Here is a 14,167-nt window from a genome sequence, read left to right as displayed (position 1 = left end):
CGTATGGGTTATCGGGAGGCTAGACCAATTACCTATAGTAACATGTTGGTTACCCGTGCATGGATGAAGAGAGCACAATTGAGATGGATTATTTGTGACGTGGTGTGTTACACCATAATCCGGATACCATGGGTTCAAAAAAACTGATGGTGGTGGTGGAATTTCAACAATGTGGAGCTGTGGCACAGAATTTAAAGAATGGGATGGAGGCCCACGATCACGGCACACATTAGCTCGGTGACCAAAGCGATTGCAGAGTTGACATCGAATGCTGCCCTTTCTTTGATTCCCGTAATTGCCTGCATTTGGTGAGCAATTTGGGGTTGAATTTCATGGGCCAAAGTGCTGCTCACTTTGTGAAAATTGTTGCCCAGACCGTTGTGACTTGTCCACACGAGAAGGAACCTGTTGTGGTGCTTGGTGTGTTGTCCGTGTCATGAACGCTACTGGAGTGGAGGTAATGGGCTCAAGCAAATCAAGTCGTGCCTCGTGAGCCAAAAACAGCCCATGGAGAAACTCACGTGCAAGGGATTGGTACTGACTTTGAACGAAGATCGACACTGCTAAATGTTGATATTCCGCTTCGAGCCCCCTAAACAAGTGAGTTTGATATTCTTGTGAAGAGATGTTCTCACAAATCGAGGCAAGTTGATCAACAAGGAGGGTTGGTTGTTGAAGATATTCTGTGATTGTTTGATTTCCTTTAGGGAGAGTCCGAAGTTGCATACGTAGATGTGTGGTGCCAACACAGTTACGTGCTGCATATGACTAAGCTAGGAAGGACCACATTGCTGCTGAAGAGTCCAAATTGGAGAGCTATGTAACGATGTTGTCACCTATGGAATTGAGAATCCACCCAAGGGCAGTTTGATCTCGGGTAAACCATGTTTCATATGTTGGATTTGGTGAACTTTTGATGACACCATTCTCTCTAATTTATGTGATAGTGTGTGGAGGGCATGGTTCGGTTCCGTCCACAATTGATAGGAGTCAACTAGCCCGGAGAAAGGGGAAGAGGCGTGCCTTCCATATGATAAAATTATCTCCGGTTAATTTGATACTAACAGCATGACATGGGATTGATCCTAATGAGCCTCCCGTGGGAGGGATGAGAGGACATGGTGGGACAGCATGTTTAATGAGGTCCGTTGGATTAGCAACACTTGGGATTGGGTTGCTTGTTGCTTGATTGTTAGCAACATCGTTTGAGGGAGGTGGGTTGATGGATGAATCTGATTCATTTGTCATTTATGCTTTCGCACTATATGGCTCTGATACCATGTAAAAACAATGAACTAATGAGAAGAGATTGGATGGCAATTGCCAATAAGTACTTTGTGTTTCATTGATAGAATTTTTGTACATACATCGGCTATGCGAGATGATGTCTTTATATAATACAAGCTAGAGTTACAGAATCAATGAAAGACACAATCATGATCTCTTCTCTTTGGAAAGAATTGATCTTGATTAATGAACAATTGCTGGAGAGATCACAGTTGATTGAGATTGTGCTTGATGCGCAAGCAATGGAGAGATTGTAGCCGGCTAAGATTGTGATTGATGAGCAAGTGATGGAGAAATTGTAGCTGAATTAGGACACGTCATCGTTTCCTTGGACACTAACAATCATCTTCAAAAGAACATTACAAGAACACCACCAATGACTTGATATTTTCACCATGGTTACTCGCAACTAGCATGTGCAAATTACCACCGGTCATTTGATGTTGTTTACAAACAAACTGCACAAAAATGATAGCTATTTGATTTAAAAAAGAAATCACTAAGTAAATCAGATATCCAAAACTTCATGATGATAAAAGATGGGCGGCTCTATTTCCATTCCTATTTTGGCTATTTTTCAATCAACAGATCAAAATACCCTTCTTTCTCTTCAATTTTTTTTTATCAACCTACCCAACATAACTTCCTTATTTATATTTTCTTTCTTAAATTAATTTCACAATATAAATGTCAAATTACACCTAATAAAGTATCATCCTATCATGTATCATGTTGTCGGTTTGCGTAGAGAAGGTCGTTATTTTAATAACGATCTCATTTTTTAATTACAAAAGTTGTATGCAATTTCTAGTTATTTATGAACACATAATTAACTGCCTATTTTTTATGAATTAATTTGAGGGAAATTTTATTTCAAAATTGAAAATTAAAATTCAATCTAATTATCCAGAAAATTTTGACCTTGTGGGTGATTTTTCGAAAAACATTATAGGTTGCTAAAGTTAAACATAATTGATTTGTGCTTTCTTTTGAGCTTTTCACATTTTAATATGAATTGCGAGATGAGGCTAATAATTTATTTACATATTTTGCACTTTCAAATTTCTATAACATTTTCTTAGTGGAAAGTTTTAAGTATATTTTAAAGTTCCACTTGCTATAAGATTGAATTTATAATCGATATTAATTACTTTCTTCATAACATGAGTCTTTTTTTTGGGGCGGGCCAAATCATAGCATGAGTTGTATCGCAAGAAATTTCATGTCTTTTCTTTTATGTGTTTATTCTTTGTTAATATTTAAATATGATCTAAATATAAATATTTTTGACAAATTAACCTTTTCCATATTTTAATCAACTTTTCATTTTGAGTTTTTATAAGATTGGCTCAATAATTATATTGATATTTAATTTTTGACTTTGAAATATAGTTTCATTCACACTACTAAGAAAAAAAGACAATTAATTATGTGTTCATAAGCTATCATAAATACAAATGTAGTGTGAATAATAATATGAGACCATAAATTAAAATTGATCGTGTCAATGGATATAAAGAAGCAATTAGATTGTGGCATTAATTAGAGAGATGAAAAAAATAAAAGTAATTTTGTGGATTAGCCCGATAAAAAAATAATAATAAAATTGAAGAGGAATGGGAGGCAATTTTCGTTACGCCTTGTACCCATCGGCTCGTCAATATCCCTACGCGGTCGTTAAGTTTTGATGTCCCAGGACGCATCAACGACCCATTTAGAATTTTTTTGATTTAATTAAATGCACGTGAAAGCGATTTACTTCCCAGGACAAACATAACAATAGGGATAGACAGCAGGACATCACACCAATCTATATCATCAAAAGTATATTTTATTAATAGTTACTCGTTAATCCTAAGAAGTACATTTATCCTTATAAGCCCCACTTTAGGGCTACTTCCTATAACTCTCGAAAGTATCAAATTAGGGTTAGAGATTAACGCTACTCCCAGCTACTCCAAAAGAGATCTTCGTCCCTCTCAAAGCCACAACGGCTCTCCCAAGCTAAGGGCTTGAAAATTGGTTAACAACAATGGGTGAAATACAAAATCTCAGTAAGTTAAACTCCTAAGCCTCGATTAGGAGGTCAACTCAGCTCGGATACATTTAGAACCCGCAATGCAATACAGTATATATATATGCACGAGTATGCTATTACATAATCATAGGCAACCTTACTTGCCATGGTATGGGCCATGCACGTTACAATCCACTCTACACAATTCAATGCAATTAATTCAATAATGTAAACAAAACACATGTCAACTTTCTTGTACATAGTGCACTCAAGCATACTCTCATCATTATGGCCACTCATAAAGCGCCCGTTCTCACATGGGGGTCTTTTGGTTCTGTAGGCATATGTTCATTCGATTAATTACGGCCAATCGAGGACACGCCCGTTTTTCTGCGGGGGTCTTACACAGGAATTTATCCAATCAATCAATTACGGCCAATCAAGGGCACGTCTGTTTTTCTACGAGGGTCTTCTTGCTTATTCGAGAATATTTTCAATCGATCAATTATGGCCGATCGAGGGCACGCCCATCTTCATACGGGGGTCTTTCGACTCATTCGGATATTTATCATTTCAATCAATTACGGCCGATCGAGGGCACGCCCGTCTTTCTACGAGGGTCCTTCGGCTTATCCGGGAATATTTTTAGTCGATCAATTACAGCCGATTGAGGGCATGCCCGTCTTCATACGGGGGTCTTCCGACTCATTCGGGATTTATCATTTCGATCAATTATGGCTAATCGAGGGCATGCTCGTCTTCATACGGGGTCTTCCAATTCATTTGGGTATTTATCCTTTTGATCAATTACGACCGATCGAGGGCACACCCATCTCGTACGGGGATCTTTCCGCTTATGCGGGGATTCTCGAATTAATGCAACTCTCATGTCGTGTATGCAGTAAATAAATTGCACGTGATCACATACACACAATTCAATCACCAATTCAACATACTTTCCTATGCTTACATCATTGAGAATTGCCAATCAATTAATTACATAAGCCAATTTATATGGCTATTTCCAATATCGACATCTACAAGAGCGTATTAATAAATAAAATATCTAATTGCCAAAAATTAAATTACTTAATTAAAGAATAATTTAATCAAAATAATTTGATAGCTTATCATAAATTATTTGATTGCTTATTATAAAAATACCGATAGCTTATCGTAAAATACTTGATAGCTTACCATCTAAACTTCGATAGCTTATCGCTAAAACCTCGATAGGCGATTGTCAAAATCTCGATAGCTTATCGTCAAAACCTCAATAGCCTATCATCCAAATCTCGATAGCTCATCGTCAAAATCTTGATAACTTATCACCAAAACCTCGATAGCTTATCGTCCAAACCTTGATAGCTTACCGTCCAAACGTCGATAGCTTATCGTATAAAATAGCAATAGCTTATCAACCAAGGTTAACTAACCCAACCATAGTTAACAAAAGTAACTATGTTTAATTAACCTAACCAAAGTTAAATAACTCAACCATGATCTACTAATCCAACTATGGTTAACTAATCCAACCATGGTCAATTAGATTAATACTAAGTATATTTAGACTAACCTAAACACATCATAATCAAGTTTAGCATACGAATCAAGGGATTAGGGCGATAACTCACCCGATTGCAAAACCGAGAACACCTACGCATTGGCAGCGGCGAGGGCTACGTGGGACTTGGTTTGACAACAACCTGAAATCACCAAGAATAGCCAACCAGTGGGAAACAGAATCGGAGGGGCCTTTTTTTTTCTCAACGAGGTTCGATTCGGCACGAAAATGACTCAAATGAAGCACATACGGCAATAGGAGGTCACGGCATCTCTTGTGGGTAGTCTTGGCCGGCCAAACAACAACAAAGTGGGCTGATTTGGTGCTTTTTTGGGTGGCTGATGAAAATGAGAAAGGGAAGGAGGTGATGGCCAAAAATTGCAAGGGGAGAGAGAGAGAGAGAGAGAGAGAGAGAGAGATAGAGATATATATATATATATATATATATATATATATATATATTGTCAAGAAGGCTTCTTGCAAGTTGATCAAGATAAATTCCCCTCATTAAGAACATGCCACAAAAGTCTTCATTTCATTTAACGCTTCTTTTTTTTGCTAATAATGCAAGAATGGCAATTTGACCTTTTCACAAAGCAAGGGCATTTTGATAATTTTACAAGGTATAGTATGAAGTACTATATTCGTATTTGAATTGGCATTTTGTACGAATTAGTATAAATTGAAATTGGGCTCAAATAAATAGAGTTTGGGCTTTAGAATAGCTTAACGGGCTTTAGAATCCTTAATGGACTTCAGTGGGCTTTACTAGGCCCACTTGGCTTGCTCTTGGGCCTAGATGGCTGAAAATCACTTGGGCTTGAAGCCCAATTTATCCTTGTCCGGCCCGCCCATTTATAGACTCCAAATCTCGGCTCGTCGATTCTTAAACCGAGAGTCTTGAGAAAATCGATAAATTGGCATCTCATGAGGCAACATCTAAAAGTCTGGTCATAAGATTCTAAAAGATTCGATACCCACATTCGGATTATAGTACATGGTCAACCGTCAATTGATTGCAACTATAGTTCATCTCGAGCTAACGGGCAGCTTCTAGGAGTTACGCGTACTCGACCCGTAGTTGATTTGATATCAATAAACGTTTAAGCTTTCTCAAAGCATGGACGACCTCGGTTGTCATGTAATTGCGAAGGGTCAATCACTAGTTCCAATTTACTCGATCATTACGAATCGGTTTAGGATCGTTCGCAATCCATACAACGGTCAAGCTGATTCACCCGCAATCCGATTATATACTATTGTTGAAACATTCTATAGTCGTTCCTTGATCAGTCCTTAATGGCTCAAAACTATCCCTCGTCAATTCGTATGGTCGAACTATCAGTCCATGGTTGAGTTCTCGTGTCGAGTGTACTTATATCCTTAATAGTCTTTCCTTTTTGGTTAGCTTCTCATGAGTGATCAACTTAAAGCGAGGATTACTAATAGTGCAGCAATTAAAATCGTCACCTCATTACATCCAGAATATGGTCGAATATGAAGATGTCACAATTTGAGTAAGCTAACAAGAAAAAAGGAGTGTCTTAGCCAAAACAGGTGAAAATAGCGCCGCCCTAAAAGATCTACCATGATTCCTTCAAATTCGTATGACCATAGGGGTGAACAACAGGAGTCGATCGGGTTCGAACCAAATCACTTGGTAAGGTCTATTCTCGGGGATGCCAATCTAGTTTCATAAATTTAAAATTGGTGATTTTCGATATAATTCCGGCTTCAAGGGTGGACACTCGAGAAAAAATTAAGTCGTTTTTTTTCATCAGGTCATCATCTTATGTTGCATGTATATTATATTTTTCTCTTGGCCAATTATTACTTCCATGTACTCGGATGTGGAACAATAGAAATTGAAATTGCTCTGACCAACATCTTTCTCTTCATCTCCTCCATAGCCACCACGGAGCTCAACTCCGCACCTCCCTCGCTGTCGCTAACACCCCGTCCAGCCCAACATGGCTTCATTTTTCTCTATGCGTTTGTTTGTCTTTGGCTCTGTGCATCTATTCGCCTTTGGTAGCTTCATCTTCTTCTATTTGTCTTCGGCCTCATCTTCCCAAGCCCAATTCGTCCATGGCCAACCTCCGCACGGGTTTTGACCAAGAAGCCGTCCACAAACCCAAAAATCTCTGACGATTATAGAGCAGCGGCGGCCATGGACGGGGGTCTTGCCAAAAATGAAGGGATAAAGCTCTAAAATCAAACGATGAAGAAACTACCCTACAAAGAATCATAGAAAAATTCTTCATCCGTCCAAGCATCAACCCAGAAAAAATTGAAACGAACATTGATCCTTTTGTCAATCTCATTAGAGTTGAAGAAACCCGACAAGATCAACAAAAAAATAAGCCCTAGAAAAGAACTATAAGATGACAGAGGAGGGGGCGACCAAAAGAAGATACACCAAAAAGTTGGTCGTCTATCCATGGCCGATCGCCCATGGTTGGGTCACAAAGACGACGGAGGAGGTGGCAACTGGATGCACCAATGCTTAGCCCGGCTAGCAATGCTAGAGATTCCGCCGGTGGCAACAACGAGGGGTGCAAAGGTGGAGTGGTTGTGGATGGATGAGTAAGAGAGAGATGGCTGGTTAGGTCGAGATCTCGACTCTGACTAGGCTAGGACGGAAGGAGGGAACTCATCGATGGCATGACCACTACGACGGAGTGAGAAAAACTACTAAAAATGTCATAAACCTATTGCATTTGTACCATTTAGTCCTAAACCTTTCAATTAGACCAATTTAATCATAAACATTTTATAAGGGTATCAATTCGGTCCATCCGGCCAATTAAGGCCGAAAAGCGTTAAAGTGTATATCGATTATCTTATGTGGCACCACCAATGCTAATGTGAAATTGTTTATATAACTTTTTGATATTTTTATCATTATGTTTTCTTTTTTCCTCCTCACTCATTTTCCCCCATTTCTCTTCAACACAGCCTGGGTATTGGCCTCGTAGCACCGGGGGGAGCGCCAACAAGCTTCCCCTTGCTAGATTTGGCGAGGGCCTCGCCTAGGTGAGGGTTGGCTTTGTGTTAAGGAGGAGGCCTACCCTTGCCCGTGCGAGGATTGGCCTCGCTAGATTTGGCGATGGGGACCTTGATGGCGCTCCTCCTCAACTTGGCAAGGCCGGCCCTCATCGGCCATGGCCAATGCCGGTGGCTGGCCGGCCACAAAATGGGGGAAGAAAAAAGAGTAAGGAAAAAATAATAATAATAAATTTCAAAATATTATTTAAAAATTATTTAAAAAATCCACGTCGGCGTTGGTGATGTCGCGTAGGATGGCCGACGTCCATGTCGGCAGCTTCCAACCTAAATTGGTCGGATCACTTGAACTGGTATTGTGCAAAAATGTTTAAGATTAAATTGACCTAATTAAAAGATTTATAACTAAATTGATATCAATGCATTAGGCTTATGACTTTTTTTATAGTTTTCCCCAACGAATTAAAGGGCTTGAGTACAAAAGTTGCGGCAGGCGGTGGCTGTGATTGATATGAGCAGGCAAAGCAACAACGGCAATGATGATGGAGGAAGAAAGAAAAAGTCAGATTTTAATTTGTAAGTCTACTCCACATCAGAATACATGTGTCAAGTGATAATTCGACAAAAGCAAACAAATTCATGCCACATAAGATGATGACCTGGTGAGAAAAAACTACTGAATATTTTCTCTCTCTATCCATCATTTAGCAGGTCCCAGCGCGTGAGAGGAGCAGAACGCGAGAACGGCGAGGAGGGAGACACGTCGCATAGAACGATGAACACAAACAGATGCCGTATGGCAGGGGTTGAATGTTTTTTCGTCTTTTATTAATAACCTTTAGTACTCTAGTTTTGGCATTTTCTATTATTACAAGCATGTTTGGCAAAATTATCATCTATTTTAGCTACCAAAATAACATAAATATTGCTATTTTAATTCTCAATAGATCGTGATTAATAATTGATTAGAAAACAATTAGCAAGATAACAATTGATGGTAACATCAACGTGGTGACCTTTTATTTATTAGTTTTTATTATTTAATTTACTTTTTAAATTTGATGTCAAAATTTTTATCCAAGCAAAATATCTTTTAAATGAGTGGGTTTGAATTTTTTAAATTGATTTAAATGATAATGTAGTTTGGTAACATAGGTTGGATATTGAATTTACATTACATGAAAAATGGGTTAAAATAAGTTAAATGAATTATTATGAGCCGAACTATTTTGGGCCAGACACAAACAATCCGACCCATCCATTTGACAACCTTAAACATAGCTAGGAGATTTGAAAGACTTCTTGATTCTAACAGCTAGACCTTGTCTTGAGTATTAGAAAAGTTTGACCGACATTAGACCAAATAATTAGGACATATTTGGCAACGATTCTGATTCTCCGATTTTGTTCCTCGGAACAAAAAAGGTTGAAAAGCATGTTTAGTAACGCAAATGGTTCTGATTTTGTTTCTGTTCCAGGGAATAATTTTGGAGCAAAAATAAGAATAAAAAAATTGATTCTGAAAAAAGAACCACTTTTAAGAATAACAAAAAGAACAAAGTCTAAGTTCTTTTAAAAAAATTAAGTCCAAGTGGAATTTTGAACTTTAAAAAAAATCAAAATTAGATTTAAAAATTTACTAAAAACTAATTTTTTAAATACTTTTTTTAAAAATTAAATTTAAAATAAACTTTAAATTTTAACAAAAAAATTTCAAAAGTTTTAAAAAGGGAGAAATTAAAAAATTAAAAAAAATGAATTTTTTTAAAAATAAAAAATGAAGGGAAGTTAAAAAATTTTAATTTTTTTGAAAATTTTAAAATTTTAGGAAAAAAAAAGATTTCCCACCACCCGATTGTTCCCGAAAACATAAATTTGTTGCGGTTATCAAACACGTTCTAGATCTCTTAAAATCATCCAAAGGACAAAATAAAAAATTATGATTCTAATCAAAATTAATTTGTTGGATCAAAATCATCGCCAAACACAGATCGCCACTTTCCTCATACAATCTCCAAATTGACCAATTTTTTGTTGCAGTGAAACACTTGGAACTTCTAGTTTTGTCACGTGTCTTCGAAATCGAAAAATGACGAACTTCTTGATGCGACCAAAAATAGGGGGTCGGTCTCAAAGGATTGAAAGTTGATCGTTGGATTTGGTTTACATGGGTGTTAAAAGACTGGTTTTTCACGAGCATGGCCCATTTTTCGCGGTGAAAAGTTGTTTTGCACCTTGTGGCTCGTAGATCAAGCACCAGCTAACTTTCACTCAACCCTAAATTAGCTGATTATTATTATTATTATTATTATTATTCTTATTATTTTGATTTTTTTTTTTTTTTGAAGTTTCAACCCTTACACTGCAAATATGGCATTTTGGGCGTTTCCTTTACACAATGTTCATAGTTCGAAGGATAATCCACAAAGTAAGATTTGCGTCATATTTCATCAGTCATGGCATATAAAAAGAAACCAAAGGTCATCTTTCCTTCTTGCTTATAGTATATATAATTCAAATATAGAAAATATAGATAGATCCAATGATAATCACACCTCCCAAAAAAAAAAAAAAAAAAGAGAAAAGTTCTCAAAAAAAAGAAAGGGGCGGAGGTTGGAGGGCACATTTTGCCATCTTCAGCAAAACGTACGGAAGCGAGCATAATGAAATTCTGGGCCCGCATGGATGAACATCATGATGTCCATAATTATCGCATATTAACCCTTTATTATATAAAAACCCATGTATGATTAAAACATGTAAAAAGCATATGGGCAGATGGCAACATGTATTGTCTCCCACGCTAAGTGACCTTAATCATCATACTTTCATCATCTCCTCAAAATCGCTCCTTTCCAGGCAGAACATTAACAAACCCCAAAAAAAGAAAAAAAACAGGAAAAAAAATGAAATCCAACCACTGACAGATGGGCCCACATTTCCTCTCGTCCAACTCAAAAGTTAAAGATGCTCGCCGGTCAGACATCATCGGATGTCGGTGAGAGGAGTGGCTGAGCGAGGGACGGCTTGATGTGGCCGGGATTCCTGTTGCTCCCGTGGTCCTGAGTTGACAGGATCGCGACCTTTTGCTTTGCGAATTTGCTCTCTTCGCTTTTACCCCACAGGACCAGGTAGAGACCTACTATGATTAGCACCGCACCAATAATCCTGTGGAAATCAGAACTAATAAGTTAGCATTCATGCTTTCATTCTTCCATAGCCAAAAAGAACCTCGTATTCTCAGAACTCTCCATTCAATATAATTCGAGACACGTAAATACTTATGGGATGATCATATATCTTCATGTTTATAAGTTGAGGAGGAGTCACTAAACAGGGGTTTTCCTATTTAACAACCGTTAGGTGATTGCCTTCCAAAGGTGGTTCGCGAAAGTTAATACTAAGTTTCGGTTTCGATGCACAAAACGTGGATCATTTGAGCGAAGGATTAGGGATGATGACAACAATGCATGATTGAGAAGAAAGATGAGATGGGAGAGAAAGAGAGTAATGAATACCCTCCCAAATAGAACTCCTCGCCTAAAGCTATGGAGGCCATAATGGCGACGACAAGCGTCTGCACAGGTTGGTACACGGCGACGAACACCGGCCCGCCTTTGTCTATGCACCATATCTGCACTGCGAATGCTATCCCTGATGCCACCACTCCCTGCACATTTTTGTTTTCCACAAAAAATAAAAAATTGATTTTGTCAATATTGTTATTTGAAAACTTGAAGATGATTTTAACTAACAAAATTAGTTTATCTTGGCTTTTGAACTGTTATTGCATTTCATCATATGGAGCCCTTCATGTGCTTTCTCCAAACTATTCAAAATGAAACACCCAACATAGTAAATAAATGCTGAGGTTCCTTAACGTCGTTGGGGTTGCAGAAGTGCTCGAAAACAGGAGAAATTGTTTCTAAAAAGAAATTTCCTGCATGCCCTAATACGTTGTCCCTAAATCATGCATGCGGGTATGTGCTTGGTTAACTCACCGCGTAGAAGACGCTGAAGAGCTCTCCACCACTGTGAATCACCCATGCATGCGGGTCTCTCTCCGTGAAAGCAGCTATGATCAAGAACTGGAGGAGCCCAAAGAAGCAAGTGTACGATGTAACCGAGAGCCGAGCTGGGTATTTCTTGAGGACCGGGGCCTGCAGCACGAGCCACCCGGACCAGGAGAGGCAGTGTCCGATCAAGTAGATGCAGCCCAAGGTCCAGTTCTTGCCTTTCGCGTCGCCTAAGGAGAGGAACATGCTTGCGTATTCTGTTGGCTCGTGGAGTGGCGGTGCCGGAGTGAATATGGTTGGTCCCTTGTAGAGGGTGATTACCGATGCTCCCGCGACACAGAAGACGGTCCCGGCGACTTTCGCGATGCCATCTTTTCGGTCGAGCTGAACTCGTTCTATTCTGAATGTCACATTTTACGTTTTATCGGCAAAGAAAATGTTAGCTAACTCAACTATGTGATTTTTCTTTATTTCATGAATATTGCGGATGGTAAGTATCAAGCAAATTGAACTCAGATGACGTTGATGAGAATCGAGACTTTTATTTCCCAGAAGCTTTATCAACGATTATGTACTTTTTCCCTTCTATTTGGCGTTCTTTTCGTATTTCCTTTTGAAGAACATGATCCCTTTTCTATATCTCCCTCTCTTTGGAACTGTCAGTTATTTTTTACCACATAATTTCTCTCAATCAATGAGTATTTTATGTTAAACACACGATGATAATGTGTGAATCTACGGTTGAAATTATACCGCCCCTTACACTAGAAGCATATCCGTTCTCTCTCTCTCTCTTTTCTTTTCTTTTTTGGATCTAGGTTTATTCCATTTCCATGAGCTGTTGGAATTCGTTTCTCCAGAGTTTCTTTTAGTCTCCTTCAACCAATGATTATTCTCCAACCCAAAAATAATCCCCAAAGGTTCAAAAACAAAAGCATAAGATGAAAAAGAAATTTATATCATACGAAGGGAAAGAATTGAAGAATCTTGGGCCACTGGGCTTAATTAAGTAGGATTCCATAGAACTATGCCGCGTCATGTATGGGGACAAGCGGGCTTAATGATGATCACCTGAGTAGGGCAGCCATGAGGAATGTAATGGCTGGGACAGAGTTCTGGATTGCCGAAGCAAAGGTGGGTGAAGTGTTGTCCAAACCCAAGAAGTAGAATCCTTGGTTTGCCGTTATTCTGTTTCAATATATTGACCACACAAAAATAAAATGAAATCGTCCCTTATAAACTACAATTTCATATGCCAAAATGAAAGGAAAAAACAACTTTACTGAGGATGTTAACTTTGCTAGCGATCACAAAATTGGGAGAGAAAAAAAAAAAAGGTCGTACCCGACTAGGGCAAGGAGAAAGAACTGCACCAAGAATTTAAGAGTGATCCCGGGCCTGTCTTTCCTGGACACCATACAAAATGTGATAAGCATGTGAATGAGTCCTGAGTATGTATAAACAAGGTGTAAACATGGGGGATCTGTCATAAAAGCATTCAAGATCTGAACTGATAGAGAAAAAGGGGTGTTTGTCAAAACGCTTTTCGCATGAAAGGAGGAGAGAAAATTCAAGAAAAGAGGTCTTTAAATGACATGAGCGCGTACTTTTCAAGAAAATAAGCGAAAGGGAGGAGGAGGAGCAAGGCGATGATGTTCCTGTAGACGATGAAGACGATCTTGCTGATGCCCATATTGAGGGCGGCTCTGGACACCACATGGAACCCGGCGTAGCCAAATTGCAAGGCCAACATGGCCAAGTGCAGCTGGAGCCGCTCCGGCACCGAGCACCAAATTCTTCTAGAGCCACCGGGCACCGTGTCAGCCATCGAAACTAAGGGGCTCAACAAGCTCAATTGAGAAGGGTCGAGTGAGAGAGTGTGGTGGCAAAGATTAGGAGCTTTGTAGATATATATAGTGTGGTGCATATAAGAGAGAGAGGAGGAGCAAGTTCTTCGTGTGAAGAATCGGTCCCCGCATGGGGCCGGAAGAGGGATGTTGTGAGTAGTCGGCGGAAAGTAGTCTCCAATTAATAAATGGGCAGGGAATTTATGACTAAATCCACTAATTTTTTCCTCCTTAATCACCCCAAGAAATTTAATGATATTTAATTACTTTCTATCTTTTTTCAGATGGCAGGGCATTTGCATTTCTTGTATGGCTAAATCCACTAATTTTTTTGTCCTTAATCACCACATGAAAGTTAATGTGGTGTACCCCATATTTGTTTACTTTTTATCGTTTTTTAGATTCTTAAATTTTCATGAGAGCTACTATC

General features: G+C 38.7%; 1 protein-coding gene across 1 annotated transcript; it reads right to left on the bottom strand.

The window, feature by feature from the left end:
* Positions 1–10,574: 10,574 nt before the first annotated feature.
* LOC115727684 (protein WALLS ARE THIN 1-like) lies at positions 10,575–13,784 on the bottom strand. Its single transcript, XM_030657946.2, has 6 exons — positions 13,498–13,784; positions 13,235–13,297; positions 12,962–13,078; positions 11,876–12,290; positions 11,393–11,544; positions 10,575–11,042 (listed from the first exon to the last, which is right to left on the bottom strand). Exons 1-6 carry the CDS (start codon positions 13,716–13,718, stop codon positions 10,853–10,855), a joined length of 1,158 nt encoding a protein of 385 aa, XP_030513806.2. The 5' UTR covers positions 13,719–13,784; the 3' UTR covers positions 10,575–10,852.
* Positions 13,785–14,167: the final 383 nt, after the last annotated feature.

Source organism: Rhodamnia argentea, chromosome 2 (genome assembly GCF_020921035.1).
Source record: "Rhodamnia argentea isolate NSW1041297 chromosome 2, ASM2092103v1, whole genome shotgun sequence".
Classification (NCBI taxonomy): domain Eukaryota; kingdom Viridiplantae; phylum Streptophyta; class Magnoliopsida; order Myrtales; family Myrtaceae; genus Rhodamnia; species Rhodamnia argentea.
Note: the sequence above shows the minus strand (reverse complement) of the source record. Positions and strands in the feature narration are given on the sequence as shown.

What these genes read in the sequence shown, in the direction of transcription:
- LOC115727684 (XM_030657946.2), bottom strand. Translation starts at nt 13,718, where the DNA reads ATGGCTGACACGGTGCCCGGTGGCTCTAGAAGAATTTGGTGCTCGGTG. An exon ending in TTCGCTTATTTTCTTGAAAA is followed by an intron (nt 13,298 to 13,497) that starts GTACGCGCTCAT and finishes TATGGTGTCCAG; the next exon opens with GAAAGACAGGCCCGGGATCA. An exon ending in TTTCTCCTTGCCCTAGTCGG is followed by an intron (nt 13,079 to 13,234) that starts GTACGACCTTTT and finishes ATATTGAAACAG; the next exon opens with AATAACGGCAAACCAAGGAT.